General features: G+C 44.4%; 1 protein-coding gene across 5 annotated transcripts in view; it reads right to left on the bottom strand.

The window, feature by feature from the left end:
* Positions 1-19,320, bottom strand: part of MED12L (mediator complex subunit 12L) — a 310,161-nt gene that overhangs the window by 234,023 nt on the left and 56,818 nt on the right. For all 5 annotated transcript variants that reach the window (XM_019491778.2, XM_059731035.1, XM_059731036.1 and 2 more), the window contains exons 8-10: positions 16,442-16,591; positions 15,762-15,861; positions 14,880-15,016 (exon numbers count right to left, since the gene is read on the bottom strand). In XM_019491778.2, the coding sequence (XP_019347323.1) occupies positions 14,880-15,016; positions 15,762-15,861; positions 16,442-16,591 (387 nt within the window). The remainder of the gene's footprint in view (positions 1-14,879; positions 15,017-15,761; positions 15,862-16,441; positions 16,592-19,320) is intronic.

The raw sequence follows: 19,320 nt of genomic DNA, 5'->3' as shown, positions 1-19,320 counted from the left end.
CTTCTTAATCTGCTTTAAAAAAAATTATAAATTTTAACACAACTACACACTGTAATAACTTTCTAAGCTTCCCTATTGCTTAGCTACTTGGAGCAATGCTTAAAAAGAAAAATGGTTTTTGGTGGGGGGGTTTTAAACCAGGAGACTGACTCAGTGTGAAGTCTAAGTAATAGCCTCTCATTCTTTAAACATTTCTATTATTCACTTCTGTCACTCAGCATCATGATTGTTAAAACGTCATACACAGACACATGACTTTTGGTAAAAGGTCTATGAAACAGAACCCAGGCTAAGATTAGAGTATTACTGTAAAGTAAGAAAAAAATAACAGATGCTCGCTGGCCCTTGTGGGAAAACAATATCATTTGTGAAAGTGCTATTGCTGCATCCACAAAATTTATAAAGGCCCAGTGCCTTGTAAGTTCATTCACTGAATTGTCAACCTTAAGAATCTCAAACTCCTGGTCATATACACCACCCTCCCTTAAAATTAGCCATGAAATCTGCCCCCCAAAGGATGTTTTTAGTTTCTTGTTTGGGATTTTGTTTTTTTTAAGAGTTCTCTTGGACTTCTTGGTCTGAATTCCCCTGCCTATTCTGTATGTGTGCACATCCACCAGTGTTACACTCTCTCAAACCTACTGAGAAAGGCAATTTGGGTCTTTGGCTTCTGGAGTTTGCCCCCACACACCTGCCCTTCCCCTGCCCAGAAATTAATTCTGTCCTCTCACATTGACTATGGTGCCTGGCATATCAACTGTCTCCATATTGATCCTGCCCTCACCAATGCTCCTCCTAGGGTTCTTCAACCCTTTCTCCTAGGGCTAGGCATTATTGAGGAGGTCAGCTGCAGAGGCTCTCTGCACTCTGCACCAAGCCAAGGAAAGGAAAGAGAGATCAGGAGGGAATGAAGCTACCTTCTGCTTCCCTTGCCCTTCATGGAATAATGGAGTTGGGTGGTTGCTGAAAACAAAGAGCAGCCACAGGAAAGGAGCAATTAGGGCTGGAAATTAAATCAGAGGAGTTGTCCCCCATGGCAAAACTAAAATTCACTATAAAGTTGGAGCTGTTTGTCTTGTTGCAAGACTAGCTCCAGCCAAGACCCATGAGAGGGCGTGAATGGTGATAGGGTTGTCTCAGACCCTCAACCTCCTCCCAAATTATCAGAATTTTCTGTTGTAATAAACCTTAATGAATGAGTAGAATAAGAATTGCAAGTAACCTGTGTAAATACAGCAGAAGTACAATCTCTAGTTTATTTTAAAACCTATTGATTCAGCTGTTAGAATTCTTCTATTTCCTGTTTCCAAAATGGGATATACTGGGTCCCCAAATTTCTAGCGCAGAGGCCCTCCCTGGCTTCTGCCACAGCCACAGTCCTGATAAAAGAGTTGGCAACATTGAACTCGGGTGTGCTAGACAAAACATTTGACAGTTTTTAAGTACCTTGTGTTTTTTGTAACACCACATACCTACATCTTCATTTCAATGAGCTTCTGTAATTTGGGTTTGTACTTAACTATCTCACCTCACAGGATGGCATATTTATCACATTTATAAGCAAGAATAAATAGACATTGGCACTAAAGCTTTATATCTTCTCAGAGTGCTTTATAAATGCTTGTGTTTGTTAGTCTTTTTCCAAATTAAAAACGTAGACACACTTCAAACCAGTTCTCAAGAACTATCCACAGCTTTTGTGATATTTGGTAAAGGTAAAATGGACACACATTTACCCCAACCCCGAGCAAGCTGGTGAACCACAAAACTGATAAGGAGAATGTACTCTCCTCTCCATCCTAAGGACAGGAAGTGGAGCATATCAAACAGTGAAACTTCAGATCAACTATGCTTAAACAAAAACTGTGACCCATCCAGTAAAGAGATATTTATCACCATACATTCATAGAATCATTGAAAATGGGGCTGAAAAAGACCTTGAGAGACTATCCATTCCAGACCTTCATCTCAAGGCAGGGTTCTCTCCATCAACAGTCAATCCCTCTATCCATAGGTGACCTCCTCTGCAGTGTCCACTCCACATGCACTTCATGGAGTGGATATGGAACCTAGTTCTTCTGTATGCAAGTCAAAGCAATATACCAATTGCTCACTCACTAGCTAGGCAATTCTCACGTTAGAAACAGCAGCAGGCCAAATGCAATGAGGTGTTACAGCATGACTCCTGGGTGCTGGATGACTTTATGGTAGATGCCCAGTTAGATGTACCATCTAAGCAGCCAATGAAAGGAGGTTGTGAGATATAAAAATCATATCTCTGTCTATATTAAAAAAAAACATATATCTCTGTCTGGCTGTTCCAAAATGACTCACTTGGGTTGAGGCAGGCAAGGTTCTTTGAGTAGATGTGATATCTTTTATTCAACCAACTGAGATGGAAAAAAGTTTCATTTGGGTTGAAAGTTTTAACAAAGATTTAGGCTAGTTATGGCTTTATTTGCCCTAGTTTGCCTTTCTGTTTTGAGCAACATACACTCACAATAGGTCAAATCAAGCAAACAGACAGGCTTTTATTTAAACTTCTAACCTGTAAAAACAAAAACCAAAATACTGTGGTATTAGACCATCAACTGCTGAACACTCTGAAACCCAGAAAGCAAACAACCTGCAGCATGATTTGCAAGCTGCAGCTGAGCTGAAATACCTTAGCCATAACACTTGAAAGAAAACACAATTCAAACACCCTCAACCCTTACCATCATCAACAAAGTAGGAACAAGCTACAGATATATGCTTTCACAGGCCCCACAAAAGATTTTCTACCCACCATATGCTTTTCCCAGGATCTCTGCTACTACAGAATATCATCAGTTATTCCCATCACAAATGCTAGAATAAACCCATACGCTAGGGACAGAAGTTATACATAAACCAGCTTAAATGATCAGAAACTAATTTAAAATGGCTGAAACTAATTTAAAATAAACCTGGTTGAATGCAGTATCAGACTTAACTGATTTGGGTCAAACCAGTTTATGAAACTTCTGTCACAAAACCGCTTCCTAGTTCAAGTTAAATCACAGTCCCCCAGCATGTTTTGCAGCCTTGGGCTGGGCTGTCTGCTCCAGAGAGCAGGGCTGGCCTCACCCCTCTGCTCCCTAGCTGAAGCAGTGAGAGCTAGCTGACAAGAGGCTGGGGGGTACTTAAAACACCGTTTCTGTTTCTGCAGCCCACTATTTCCCCAGCTGAGCTGCATCCCCCAAGCCCAGCTGGGAATGCAGCCCAGTCTGCAGGTGGGGAGGGACTGCCCTGCCAGGCAAACCCCAGCTGGGGTCTGGGACCAGGGAGAGGGGTTAAACACTCCTTCTGCCACTCACACTTACTGCTGGTTGCAAATGTGGACTACAAATCTCAGAGGCACCTGGAAGCAGGAAGAGGAAGCGATAAGCAGCCTGCAGAGTCAAGGTGTTTATTTCAAGGTGTTTTAGTTCAAAAGTACACCGCCCACCATTTTCTCCATGCTGATGCGCATGTCACCACTTATACAACTGCAAGCAATGCAGTGTCAAGTGCATCAGCTCACATATGGAGCAGACTCAATTAATCAAGTCAGCTCCAATGCACCAAATCTACAGCATGTCCAAACATGAAAATATATGTGTATAAATGCCCCAAACTGCAGATGCCCACATAGGGCATCTTCACAAATGCTCCAAAGGAGACTGGGAGGTGGGTTAATTAGAGGGGCACCCAGGACCTGCTCTAATTAAAATGCCCACAGCATCACATTATTCTGTATCCCTTACTTCAAAGTGGTGATGGAGGCACTTTAACTAAAGCTCACTTGACAAGCTTAATTAAAAACACCCCTGGCACCATTTTGAAGCGCAGAGACACTGAATACACAAGATGCTGAGGCCACTGGAGTGTGCCAATTAACACACTCGATTAATCAAGTCTGCTCCGGCTCACTGTAACTACAGTGCATGAGAGCAGACATCCTGCACATCTACAGGCACCCATAATAGGCGCTAGGGCAGTGGCTAGCCACAAAGTGGCAAAGAACCTGCTTGCACTGAGCAAACATTTATCCTCAGATAAAGTCTATTAGAGGAATGGATGGATACCTGACATGTCACACAGTAGCCTTTCCACACATTTCAAAAGGTGGCTTTAACCTGGATTTGAACTATTTACTGTGTAGTCAGGATGTGTATCATATGTCCACTCCTCCTCTACTATGTAGAGGCAATTAAAGTGGCCTGTTAATAACTATCTGCATAATTACCAACTCACTACTGCAGAGGCAAGGACCCCAAACCCTTGGCCCAGTTGCACCTGACTCACTTGGGGAGGGGGCTGGGGTTAAAGCCAGGGGCAGGAACCCCATGCAGCCACTGGGGCACCTGGAGGATCATATCCCAGTACCCCCAGTTCCTTCATCAGCTGCCACCCTCTCATCCTGTGTGAGATGCCATTGCTGTGGGGGGAGCAGAAAGAGGGGTGGAAGTGTCAGCGAGGCCAGCAGCCAGTGGGTTAAGGCTGATGAGAGGATTAGGACTACTGGGGGAGGGGAGGAGAAGGTGGAAATCAGCAGTCAGGTCTCTCAAGTGGTAGGCAGCTATTAGCAAAAAAGGTTGCCAACCATTGCATTTCAGAAGTAAAATAATCTACCAGTAATCAGGAAATAGGTAGTTCATCCATAACCATGCCTGGAATAGTCATTGCAGTGCACATGGAATAAAAAAGGAAGACCTACATGTAGCAGACTACTAGATAGAATTCATATTGATGAGCTGAAGTGCCATAAGAAACAAAGGATCTTCTTCTAAATGATTTTTGATAACCTACTATAAAGTCATTTTTCTTGTTCTATCCATTTCCCAAAGGGGAAGTGATCATAAAATGAGGCACTAAACAGAAACAACTAATTTACACACCTTAATTTGAAACTGCATTAGGAAAAAAAGGCTTGGAGTATATTATACTCCATCTGAAAGTTTCTCATCTGAAAGTCCCTAAATGCTGTGCAAAATGAATAAAAATACAAATATTGGTGAGGTGCAGAGAACTTAAGGCCTTAGGCCTTACAAAGGTCCCCCATAAGTTTTGTCTGTGACAGGGAGACATCCCGAGGCCATGTCTCATGTTGGCCCACCCACTTGCCTAAGTAGGGCAGTCTGCCCAGTCTTGCCTGCCATGAATTGCTGATTAAGTAAACTGATGGTATATGCAGGAGGCTGCCCATTTTATGCCCTGATGCTGGGGGCGCTATCCATGGGCATACACCCCCCCCCCCCCCCCCACACCATGGCCCATGCCTCTCAGATAGCATCCAAAATATTATTACTCTCCTGGCCCAAAGCCAGACCAAACTTAGTCCTCTGTCAGGCCTTTCACATGCTGCCCCTTCCAGGACCCCACTCATACTGTCCCCCACTCTCACTGGGCCCTCTCTCACAAGGGCTCTTTCACATTGCTCTGTATTGGGCCTCCTTCACTCTCCGCTGCTCCTCTGAGCAGCTCCCATAGGCCATCAGGCTTATCGGTTTCACTCCTTGACTGGCCGACATGCAGGTTTTTGGGCCTCTCCCATGACCATCATCTGGGTAGTGACCAGCCAATTCAGACATTGGGCTAACTTCACCCTAGCCCCTCACCAGGCACTTCTACACATACAATATGCACTGTAGTCGAGGTTGGCCCGTATGCTGCCTTTCTGACAGTCCTTCAGCCCTACTCAGCACACTCCCTGATGCAGCCCTTCAGTCCAGCCTTCAGCCCTACTCTGCATCTTGCTTAAGCACAGCCCTTCAGTTCATAAAGATGCTCCCTACTCTGCGCAGGCCAACCAAATATCTTACTGCCCCACTACTGGGTCTCCTGGGGTATTGCACCCCTTAGGACTTAGGTGTCCAGAGATGTGCCTGGCCTTCTTACCCACAATGCTGTGGGGGTTGGGGATATTAAGGCACCCCTACCCACCTTTCACTAGGGAGGTTAGTGGTCCTGGCATTTGAATGACACTCCCCCACCATGGGAAGTCCCTCCAGGTCTTCCTACCCCAGCAGGGTGCAGTTTCAGGCCATGCCCAGGACCAAGAGCCTTCTGCCATCCCATAGCTCCTGCCCTTACAAGATGTTCTGAGCAGCAGCTCAGCTGGGTGATACTGCTCCCTCAACTACAAGCAGCAAACTGCTGCCTCTGCCTGGTTCGCCTAAGTTTGAAAATGGCCACCCTAATCAAGCACCTGCCTGCTCCAGCCCTTAAAGTGGCAGTGGCACATTGTCATTCAGCTTCAGAGGATACAAACACAAGACATGTAGGTCTCAGTTATCATACACACAAAGTAGCTACAATTCTCTTTGACTGGACCAGGTTTAATAGGTTGAGCACCCAAATACTGAACACACAAAATTAGGTGACTTTGATGCAAGTGACTTTGCTAAAACACCAATGACACTAAGGAAGAAAGCTATTCCCTGGCTTCCACTGTGATACACTTCTTGCTGCAATTTACTGCCTGATAAGCTCAGTTAAATGTATACTTTTCTATCAGGGTAGGTTGACAATTCCAAGGCACAGAAAGGAAAAAAACAAAAAGCACCTATGGCTGTACCTTAAAGCCAGGTAGTTGCTACTCATGCAATTCAAAGAAGACGTTTATAAAAAGCATTAAAAATAATTGCATCTTCTGGGACTTTCAGTTTTCAAATCTTTTAAGCAAGGAGTCTTCTTACAAATGTAGTCATCTGAGGTAAGAAACTCCTACTATATTCCTATGCATTACAAAATACCACTGGACTCCCCTACCTTACATAAAGAAATTCCTAATGCAGTCTTGAACTTCTGAGATTGTGCCCCAGTTCTTTAAAACTGTACTCGTACTCCAAATCTCCAGAGATATTTCTGCAGCTAAGTAGGCATCCATATTGCAACTACCCCTTCATTTTAAATCTAGCTGATCTCAGTAAATATTATTCTTATTTAAAATGGTCTGGTTGGAATGGAGGCTACCAATTCATTATTTCTTTAAAACAATAATATGTAGTGTTCTGAAAATTAGCATGGATCTATTACTGAGCTGTGTACAACAGTTGAGACGGCATGTGTGTTAATGTGTACATGCAACCCCATGCCTATAGTAATGCAACATAGAAAAATCTAGGCTAAGGGTTTTTTCGGGAACAGAGAACTGGAAGGGGTCATTTGGTCATCCAAACTAGTCTCCCCAGCTATAACAAGCACTACATTAAAGGGATTATAATATAAACCTATTAAATTCCATTTTAAAAACAACTGGTTTTTTTGATGGGATATATTTGGCAGCTGTGTTGGTCTGGGACAAAAAATTGCAAAAATCTAGAACTCTTGGTTCAGAGATGATACCTTCTATTAGACCAACTGAGAAATTTCAAAAAACGTATGTTTTTCTGCAAGCTTTCAGAATTGCACACCCTTCACCAGGCTCAGGGAAAGTTAAGATGGTAAAAAGTCCCCATATGTAGGAAATAAATTTCATTTTTGCACAGAGGAAGCAGAAGCTGGAAATCTGTTCCTCTGGGTCTGTGAGAGTGTCTTTGCGGGGTTGCTCTTTGCTCTGCAGATCAAGCAGGATCTTTTTACCATCTTTAACTTTCCTTGAGCCTGATGAAGGGCAGGTGAGCCCAAAAGTTTGCAGAAAAAGATTTTTTTTTTTTTTTTAATTTCTCAGTTGGTCTAATAAAAGGTACCATCTCTGAACCAAGAGTTCTAGATTTTTTTTTTGTCTCAGACCAACACAGCTGCCAAAGACATCCCAGAAACATGGAAGATGCTGAATTTTAGCCAATTTGGGATTATAAAACTTCATTGCTGAACAACAAGAAAGAGTTCTACACATCTCTGCCTGCCATCTGACACCAACAGGGAAGGAATCCTGTTTGATTTGCACAACGAAGAGCAATTTTCCATTTTACAGCAGTTGCTGATTCCATGATGCCCCCGTAGCAAATTATATCTATATATCGATATAGATAGATGGATATAGACAGATACACACACATCTATATCTATCTCTCTATATACAATACACACACAATTGTTGTTTCCACTGAGAGAGCAGAGATTCTCCCAGGAGAAAATAAAGGTCTGTACCACGCCATAATAGTGGTCTTTACAAAACAACCTTTCCTTGGTATAAGTTGAGGAGATAAAAATACACACATACACACACAAAATAAAAATATATGTATAAAAATGGTCACTCCAGGAGGAAAAACAACCTGGGAACAACCCGGGTCAAATTTCTCCCATGGGGAGTTTCTCTTAGGAGAGCAAATGTCTGCACTTGCTGGGCTTCTCTCAAAAAGGAACACAGTCCTCCAGCATCCTTCCCTCCTCTGCCCTTTTCCCCACAACCCTCACTAGAGACCCTTGCTGGACTCTGTTGCTCCAGTAAGGAGCAAAACATGCCTCCTTCACAATCCCCACACTGCTGCAGAGAAACACTGGCTGAGCATGGGCAGTCTGGAAAAGCCAATAAGGGCTGCCACATGCACTGCTGCCACCTGTTGCCAGGCGGAGTAAGAAAGCCTGCAGAGCACACAAATGTATGCACAGCCACCACCACTGCCCCCCAGATGCATAGTGGTACCACTGCAAACCTTCCACTCTCCAGGGCCTCAGCCTCAAAGTATAGCTCTATACAAGTTTCTCTGCCAGGAGAAAAAACCTGGGAGAAATCTCCCAGATTATTTGACTATGAATATACAGCCTATGTTAAGGTCCAAGTCCAGGAATCCATCATTCCTGCTTAAATGTTCAGTTCTCAATATAGTATTAATATTCCGTAAAACAAGTGAGCACAACTGGAGATGGTCAGAGAAAAAAATTCTGAATACATCCTATCTTGCGTGACTAAGAGCATTTCTACATAAGATGTTATGTCATTGTAACAGCATGCTATGGTGACGTAGCATCAGCAGGCACAAATCATAATGCCACAGTTACATCACTGTAGCAACACTTCCTTATCATAGTGCATCACTACAAAGATGTACAAGCTAAAAATATCCGTACGCTACAACTGTTACTGCACCATCATTTAGTACCTCCTGAAGGAAGTACTAAATGATGGTGCAGTAACAACAGTGAAATAGGGGCATGTGTAACACACCCTAAAAGTATCTTAACAACTGTTATGGCAAGATCTTGGAGCTGGCAGCCTCTCAACCTCCTTGTTCTCTCTTCATCGCTACCTCCTTCTTTGAATCCTTTCTCCTTCTCCTTCCTCCTCCTTTGAATCCTGAGATAATCTGATGCTCTTCTCCTCTCCTCTCCCCCCTCCACCCAAAGTTTCTATTCTTAGTCTCTTCTTTGGCCTCAGAATCCTCATTTCAGTTGGTCTACTCTGCTCAGACAGCTTCAATATCTTCATGACTACGAGTCTCAAAATCCATATTCCCACACTTGACCAGATATCTTCCATCCATTTTTCCACTGCCTTCCACAAATCTCATTTTGATTCACATTTACATGGCCAAAACTGAACCCCTGATTTTTTCTTCTGTACTTCCTAATCATCTCTCACCATGACATCATCAACATGATGTATGCTGAAGGTCACTGTAATTTCCCCCCTTCAGCTACCCAACCTTTCCACAAAGCGGAGATCTGGCCCAATCACACCACATCCTCTACCATACAAGTTTACACTTCAAGACCTACATAATATTCTCACAACCAGTACTTTCATTTATATAAATTTATGACTCCTCCTCTTCTTTCCCCCACCCCTAATATCTTAAAATGTTCTGTTCATCCCTTTGTCCTATAACTACCTCCACATCTGTTTCACCACACTAGTTCCACTTACATATCACACTTCCTCAGTTAGCCCTCCAGACGACTCCCTTCCTTAAGGCCCAAGTCTCCCATGACAGCTACAAGAAAAAAAAGCTATTACTTTCTGCTGACATTAAAAAGCCTCAAGAGAACAAGTGTGTGGAAGCACCACATTAAATACATTAGGAAAAAATGAATACAAAACTAGCAGGGTAGATCTTTCCTGGCAGAGCAGGTCTTCCTTATCATATCTAATCATACCTTACTAGCAGCACAAGGGGAGTCTCAGACCACAGTCCCAGGCTCCCCCTGCACCAGCAAGTAGCAAACTTCCACTCGTTAGCCTAGTCAGCTGAGGAGGCTTGCAGCCGAGGCAGCATCTCACAGCTGAGGAGGCTCACAGCAGGGGCATTGCATGGTGCACCCCTGCAGCTGGGAGCTCTGTCAACAGATGGGGCTCCCAACCATCTTGCCACATCTCCCAACCATCCGGAGCATCTGGCCACATGTTTAATTAATGGCACAATAAGTATGAGCCACAAAGGCATTACACATTTTTTATGGAACTTTGTGGCGTATTCCTTGTTTTATCATGCCATTAAAGGATGGTACATGTGGCCGTGTCATGACTCAAGGCATAATTAACTGGTTAATAATGCCTTAAGTGTAATGTATAGATTGGGCTTAAGTATGTTAGCATGCAGGCAACCTCCCCCACTCCATGAAAGGAGCACTATAGAAACAAGGACATGAGATGCTATGTCACCGTAGCAACACGTTATAAAAATTTCTAGCTAAAAATTAAATACAAGCACAAGTCCATAAATATGTGACCAGAAGTGATCAAAGACTGTCCATCTTTAACCAAAAACAATCAAGGCAAGATATAAAGGTGGCAGTTTATCCGAGTAGAAATCTATTGAGTAAGTAACTTCTTCAACAGCAAAAATGAAATATAGCTGATCCAAATGTATTCATAAAACCCTGAGACAATGCCCAATAACAAACTGCCATCTAGTGGCCTAACTGCATTTTCCTAAACTTTGTACAAAGTAGATTATCTTAACTAAGAAATACAGAGATATTATGATTTTACATACTAAGGGTTGCTGTACTTCTCCCCATTCATTAACCTGTGAATGCATTCATTTTTACGGTTAAAATCCACAGTACCCAATACTACACAGTAAATACTAGAAAATTAGCTACTCAGCAACATAATACAATCTCATCTCCTGAAGTTACGCATGGTATCAAAGCAACAGTTTACAATCATTTGAAAATTCTCATCAGGTTAAGGGATCACAAAAACATGGTTTTCTAATTTCAGTCAAATTATTTTAAATATTTGGGGAAAGCTGACATTTAAAAGGCCCTTAAGCTAACATAAGCGTACTTATTTTCTTCTAATACTTGTATGCAGCTAATGCCATACAAGCATTTGAAGAAAATAAGGATGTGGATGCGTGCACATAACAATTGAACCCTTCCCAGTGGCACTGAGTGGTAACTAGGGGTGTGTGAAGTTTCAGTCGCCGATTCAATTATGAGAAGATTTGGCCTGATTCAGAGGTCAAATCACTGAATCCGACTCGGCAGACCAAAAAAACCCACCTCCGAATCAATTCGAAGCCTCCAAATCAATTCAGAAAAGATTCAGAAAAAGATTCGGAGATTCAGAAGGCAGTTTTTCAGGGGAACAGAAACTGAGAAGAGAGAGGTGGGAGCAGAGGGGGAAAGACTGACATCAGTAGCTGGCCAGTGACTGATTTTTCCCTGAGTCCCCTTCCAATCACAGTGCTCTGGGGGAGGGACATAGAAACATCACATTAGCCTCTGTCTGCAGCCTTTCTGTTCCTTTTGTGAGCTGTTTCTGCCTGAGCACCAGGAAGGCTCCTGTTACAGGCTACCAACCTGGCTGGTTTCATCCTGCTGTGTCTTAACACACACGTCAAGAGTTTTACTTTCAGAAGCTTGAGGTGCAGTTTCCCAGAAACCTCTAAATCTCTCTCCTTGAAACTTGTCAGGCTTCATGCCCTCAGAAGTGGCTACCATCCCTGCTCTTTTCATCCAAATCTGCCAAAAAACGACAAAAAAGCTATAGGTATTTCAGCGATTCCCCATTCTAGACTATGGCCGAATCTCCGAATCTCTCTGAATCAGCGCTGAAACTTCCTAAATCAATTCAGCCGAATCGATTCGGGACAGTGATTCAAATCTCCAAATCGAATCACTGTCCTCCAAATTGGCTGAATCCGAAGCCAAATCGAATATTTCCCTATTTGCACAGGCTTATTGGGAACCAGTTTCCAATTCTGTTAAGTGTTGTGGCTCTGACACCAGAGGTGGGAGTGACCACCTAGTCCAGTGGGCATCAGGGGAAAGCGCTTGTGACCATGTCTTGTGGGGGTCAAAGAGTAGGGTTCCCATATCCTGTACTATCACTATAGTAAAATAAATTCTAAATATCTATAAATTTTAGCTTGTGATTTTGGGGTTTTTATCATTGAAAAATCAGAGCTCTCCCTGCCCCCCTTCACTCATCAGGACATGGGTCCAGGTCCGATTGTCCCGCCCCACCTGCCCCGCAAACCCCCACTGCTTTGTGATGCTGAGCAGCCCTGATATGCCAGTGTCCTGCCCTTGCATTGCCCCTCACTCCCAAGCCATAGCTCCACCCCCACCCTCAGCCTGCTGTTGCCCCTCACTCCCCACACACAGCCTCCCACCCCCCCATCCCTGCCAGAGGGGCTCCCAGCTGCCAGGACTATGGGGCCAAGGCACCAGATCCACACCCCCTTGCCTACTGCAGCAGCTCCCAAACCTTCACTGCCACCCATAGGAGGCAGCGGCTTCTGTGGCCCCAGTGGGTAGAGGAACCCAGCTCCCCCTCTCCGATGGATGGTACGGCTGGAGCACAGCCTGTCAGATGGGGCAGTGGGGGGGCAGGAGGGGACTGCCTGCTACAGAATTGGGCTCCCCGCTCCTTTGCCGTCCCCCCCGGGGCCTCCGCATCCCAGCAGGTAGGACCCAGCACAACAGGGCAGAGCAGGGCCAGGTGGGGAGGCTCCGTGCCACCACCACAAGCCCTGTGCTGCCATGGCAAGGTGCCCCCTGCCCACCCAGCAGCAGCGGGTTGGCAGTGTGGGGCTGCGCTCTCTGCTGCCACCAGGTAGGCAGGGGGCACCTCTCCATGGCAGCATGGGTCTCATGGTTGGTGGCAGCTCCCCACCCAACACCACCCTGCTCTGCCATGTCAGGTCCCACCCACTGGGCCATGGAGGCCCCACAGGGAGGTCAGCAGGGCGGGGAGGTCAGCCTCCCACTGGCCCCCAGTCTGCAGCCCCATCCCACTCCCCACCCAGGCACTGCAGCCACACATGTCCCCAGGCCCCATGCATCACCCAGGCTGGGCAGAAACCCCAGCCCCGCCCAACTTCCTTCTCTCCCTCACTATGGGGGCCTCAATCCCACCCCTCCCCCACTAGACTTACCTGCAGGAGCTGCTCTCCAGGCTGCCTGGCAGCCATGCGCGCACAAACATGGCTGCTCTCCTCCTGCTCCCCTCAGCCCCTTGCAGGCTGGAACTCTGCTAGCCTACAAGGGGAAACTTACCTTAACCCACATTTTGCTCTTTTAAAGGAGAAAATCTAAGTTTTACCACGTTTTCCCATTGCAAATGGACAACCCAGATCCCTGCTTATAACAGGGAGAGGTTTGGCTTTAAGGTACAAACATACCAGCAAACTTGCTCCAAGGCACAAGGAAAAGCAGTACTTCACATGAATTGCTTCATAGCAACTGTCCCAATATATGCTTGCCCTGTGTTAAGTGGAAGCCAACAGCTTAGCACTCAACATAAAAAGAGGTAAGTTACCATGCCTGGGCTTCCTCTTACAACAAGAAAGATGTTCTGCATGCAAACTGATGGCTCTAGCAAGGCTCCCCTGTTTACACCTTGAATTTCTACTGCCAATGGAATCAGAACCTGTGGTAGCGGTGATATCTTTTATTAGACCAACTAGATTTTTGCAACAAAAAAAAAAAAATTCTTTAAATTGCAAGCTTTTGGGCACAAGCACCTCTCTTCAGGCATACAAGAAAAGATTGTAAAAGTTCTCCTAGGTAAAAAAGAAAGTTCATACTTCATAGGAGAGTTAAAGGAGTGGTAAAAATCTCATGTTTGGAGCAGTTTGTTTTATGCAGGTTAGGCTCAGAGAAAAGTTGGAATAGTCTGTTTATAGTCTGTTTTCTGCCAATGGAATATTTCAAACAGCATCTCTACACAAAAACTTTCCCAGATACAAGGTTAAATTCCTTGTCAGTATATTCCTTGTTTATAATAAAATTATTTAGAATGTTAACTTGCAATCAAGATCCAGTATCTCCATGCAATTGAGAGTCACATGCCCCCACCCTATACACACACTATAAAATATGTCTTTCTCTGGAGCTTTTACAGCATAAGGTCTACATCATGTAACACCATATTGTGTTATAATAGCAAAAAGTTATTCCACCCACCAAAACATTATAGAATCATAGAAAAATAGGGTTGGAAGGAACCTCAGGAGGTCATCTAGTCCAACCCCCACTCAAAGCAGGACCATCCCCAACTACATCATCCTATCCAGGGCTTTGGTCAAGCCAAGCCTTAAAAACCTCCAAGGATGGAGATTCCACCCCCTCTCTGGGGAGCCCATTCCAGAGAATTTTTTCCCTAATATCCAACCTAAACCTCCCTTGCTGCAGCTTGTGATGATTGCTCCTTGTCCTGTCATCTGCCAGCACTGAGAACAGTCTAGCTCCATCCTCTTTGGAACCACCCTTCAGGTAGTTGAAGTTGCTATCAAATCCTCCCCTCAGTCTTCTCTTCTGCAGACTAAATAAGCCCAGTTCCCTCAGCCTCTCCTCAAAAGTCATGTGCTCCAGCCCCCTAACCAACTGGTGCATTGGTCATTAATCAATGCACCTAAATAATAAAATATGAAGCTTTTTATCCAAAAACTTTTATAACATACTTGCAGGGAAACAGAAGACAATCATCAACCCACAACTGCAAGGCAGACAGAAGGAAAAAAAAAACTAATTACCTCTTGACTATCCTTGTTCTGGTTTGCCCAGAAAATCTTGTGATAAAGAGTTTCCATTGAATTGCTGGAATCTGATCTGTCAAAACAGTGTCGATCCAAAACCTCTAGTGTATGCAAAACTCGGCTGATGGTGACCCCTAGATACGGAAGTTAAAAGACGCAGAAAGTATATTGTCTCTGAAAATGGAAAGTTATCAATTGTAACATTTTTATCCTACAAAAGTGCTAATTATGTTGTGGATTTTGTGGTATGAACACTTGTCCTCTATAAACACAAATTAAGACAAAAGTACATTTCAAAAGTGGTCTCTGAAAGGTTGGTCAGTCAATATGAACCTGGGCTAGATTTGAACCAAATTCCTTAGATTCCTTAGTAATCACTTGTCCTGTTACGTTCCCCTTAATTATCTGATCAGATAATAAAACATGATGTGTCAAATATGTTTTAGAGTAAAAAATGTATCTAAAGAGTAAGCACATTCTATGTCATAAGAAGTCTATGCACTTACACACACCCTAAAACCCCAAGCTTTGCTTGCTCTTGTGCATCATCCTCACAGCCCTTCTTGGAACAGCCTCCATCCTTCCACACAAAAGATCTTCATAAACTCCCCCAACAATGAGTTCTTCAAGTTGTATATCTCCAGGTGGCCAAGGTGCTTCAGATCATCTAAGCCTGAAACCTGAATTCCAATAGTCTCTCCACCAAATTCTAAAACTATAGTTACACTACAAGCCCAAAAGTTAAATGAATGCTGGCTGTTTGTTACTTTGTGCCTATATGTCAAATTTGCATCTAGGACTAATTGCAATGAGAAATAATTAAGCCCCCAAAAAAGACCAAGGATCTCAAAATTTACTTTGCATTTTGACTTGCTTTACCTGCTGTTGATTCTTGGCACTTATCAAAAGACCACCGCACCTCCACAGCACGACCTCTTTGTTTTATCTGCTGTTCTACTTCATAAATCTTTGCCCGAACCTGAAAAGATGATTGTTGCTAATTAGCTGGTAGCTGAGAAATCACAATCCTCATTTCAAGCATGTGTCAGATTTCCTTCTAGGAATAAAGTATCCTACAGTGCACATTAGGGAAACAGTAAGATAAAGTATAGTGTGTTCAACTTTTTCTTTTTTTAAATTGCCTCTAACAAAAGATCGTCTTCTCCAAATAAATACCTGAAGTTCAATTTAGTGGCACTGCACAAATGACAGTTTTGAATCATGAATGTTGCATTATACTGACCAGCACAATGATTCTCTTCTTATTTGCTGTGTCTTTACATACAATCTGTTTCATTCAAGATCATTACTTTGAAAACATTATCAATACTTCATTTCAGAGTCACAGTGCCTTAAGGTATGTTGAATGGTTTGGACTGAAGGTGCAGACCAGTAAGCTTATCATAAATAACAATTCAAAAACTGGCATGCAACTATTCCAAGACCCAAGAGCATAGGTATACATTAACCTGCTAGTTTTAATAAGCATGAGCCATTTTATTTTTTTTAAAAGGTACCAAGTGGATCTCAGTCATTTAATAAGAAAATAAAAGGCCTACCTGTTGATTAAAAGCTGAATTCCCACCTGGCATAGGTAAACTAGATGGAGCAACTTGAAGTAAATCCAGAGGAGAGCCTGGATTAATGCTCTTATTTTCATTTGTGGAATAATTCCACACCAAGGCACTTGGGCAACAAAGAGTTACAGTCTGCAAGCAACAATGTAAAGTAGTTAGAAGTATTGTCCTAGGATGTGATAAATGACATGAGTTTCAGCTAATACAAACCAAGAGATAGCCTACTGAGCTTCTAGCCCAGAGGTGGGCAAAATATGGCCCACAGGCCAGATCCGGCATGCCAAGGGATTTTATCCAGCCCACAGTGGGTCCCTTGGCTCCACCCAGTCCAGGCAAAGGGGACAGCCTGGGCTGTGGCACATGCGGCCAGTCCCCACTGTCCCTGAGCACGTGGCAGGGCAGTGGCAGTATAGCAGTCAAACTAGGCTTCCCGGCAGCCCCTGCAGTGGTGACTCACTCTGCCCGGCTGCTGCTGCCAGTTTTCCCTACACCCGCCACCAGGGGTGCTGGATGGAGCAGGCAGGGTCTCCCATGAACTCCCAATTGAGACCCACGCAGGCAAGGGATGCTCAGTTGGGTGGATGGGTTGGGGCTGCAGGTGAAAAGTGCCAAGGCCAAGATTGCAGGGGGTGACAATGCAGGGCCTACGCCTGGGGCACAGCCATGATCTGCTCCCTGTGCATCCCTGTGATAGGCGCTTGTTCCTTCGGCAGGGAAATGCCAGGAGTGGATTGCAGGTCTGCCCTGGGTCCTGGCCCCACTCTATCTACCACCCCGCAATCCTGGCCCTGCTCACCCATCCTACTCCTGGACACCGTTCCCCACCCACTTACAAGGGTCCCGAGCCCGTCTCCATGGATACCCTGCCTGACAACTCCCTCCAGCGCTCCCAGTGATGAGTGTAGGGCGGATAGCCTAGGGCTGTATAGGACCAATGCATCCCCCCTCCAGCCCTCAACACACCACACCAGGCCACATCAGCACTCTCTGCGCTTCCCTCCAGCCCGCAACAGATCACAGAAATGTCTTCAGTGATCCTCCAGTCCAAATAACTGTCTACCCCTGTTCTAGCCCAATAACACCAGAAGTGATGGGGAAGGGGAAAAGGTAGAGAGAGAGAGACCTCTGTTTAAACTTAGCACTAAGAATTCACGTACTTTTTAAAATGATGTATAAAATTCAATTAAAATGTTATTTTTATTAATTAAAACATGAAGTTGTTTTTAAATAAATGTGCGATCAACAGGGAGCCTGGTTTTCTCTGATAAAAAAATCCCTAGTGTTCTGATTTAAAAAAAAGTGACCCTAAATCCACATTTCTCCATGATTAAAATGAAACACCATATCTAGATCTAGATATATATATATTAGTGGTGTTTCATTTTAATCACGGAGAAATGTGGATTTGGGGTCACTTTTTTAGCCTGAAAATTAGGGATTTTTTTGTTTTTAAATCAGAGAAAACCAGGATCCCTGATGATAAATTTACATTACTACTGCTTTCATTCTACTAAAAACCAATACCACTGAGGGTTAATTGCAATCAGACACAGTCTAAAAAACATGAATAAATTTTAGCAAACCGCGTCATTTGGGCCAAGTACAGACATTACACTTTTACCAGTCTAAGTAATCGGAAGCCAATCCAAACCCATAACAGAACAGAAGTTCCATGCACATAGGCTGGTCTAAAAATGGCAGAAGCCAGTGTAAATTAGACCTGGATTGATGTGCACTCAGACTTAATCAACTTAGTGCATTAAACTTCAGTACCAATTCCCCTATCGATTCAAGTTATGTTGCCATCTGCCTGTATCCCAGGCTCCTTTGCACCCCCTGCTGCCCCCCCCATCCCTTGCAGGGACGTACACTAGCACTCACCCACCCTTGGCTGCTCCAGCCAAGGGCACAGCTGGCCCTGCCCTCCCGGCTCTCCCAGACCCGAGCCAACACAACCCCTCTCCCCAACTCTATCTCCTGCTTCCTCAGCTACAGCCAGGCATTGGTGGGCAGGGTGCTGAGGGGAGGTGGTAGAAATGGAGGCTTCTGCCACAGAGCCAGCCCTGGGTTTCCCAGACCTGAGCCAGCGCAGCCCCTCTCCCCAGCCCTGCCTGGTGTCAGCTGTAGCCAGGCAGCAAGGGGGCAGGGGCTGGGGAATGACAGAGGTTTGTCACACAGACCTGGCAGCCAATCAGGGTGGCCTAGCCTCTTGGCTGTATTCAGCATTCTCCAGCAGCCTGGGGAGCCTGTGGGGGCCTGCTGAGAGGCAGGTGGGACTGCCCTCAACCTGCTGGCCCCTACTACCCAAAGGGTAAATGTGTGTTCTGCTCACTCCCAAACTAACCTACATTGCTTACAGAAACCCACATAGGTTTGATTAATTCCATCTCAGGCTTTCTGAATGTCTGTACATAGCCTCAGGATGCAGCTACAAAGAGAAGTACATATGAAATATTAAAATTAAGACATTAATTAAAATACATTCTCCGATCAAGATTTTAACAAACAATCCAGTGAAATGGACTAAGAGTGTTGTTTCTTTTGACATTCAAACAACTTAAGGATCCTGGATTGACAAACCTGGAGATTGTGGTATTTCGCGCTATAAAAAGATTAACTAGAGGTTGATATCCTCATCCCATTAGAACGGACTAAAGTTCTGTCACTGACCTGGGGCAAAGATTTCACCTACTCTTCACTTTATTACCTAATGCCCATCACACCTAGGTCTAAACAGGACACCTTCACTAGGACCCAGATCTATCCTGTTACATTTGAGCTCACCAGTCCATTTCCTTTTGCCCCAATTCCTTAGAAAGCATGTTGAAGCTGGGGGCGGGGGAGGAGGAGTAGATATGCTG

Source organism: Alligator mississippiensis, chromosome 7 (genome assembly GCF_030867095.1).
Source record: "Alligator mississippiensis isolate rAllMis1 chromosome 7, rAllMis1, whole genome shotgun sequence".
Classification (NCBI taxonomy): Eukaryota; Metazoa; Chordata; order Crocodylia; family Alligatoridae; genus Alligator; species Alligator mississippiensis.
This window is presented reverse-complemented; position numbering and strand designations above follow the sequence as displayed.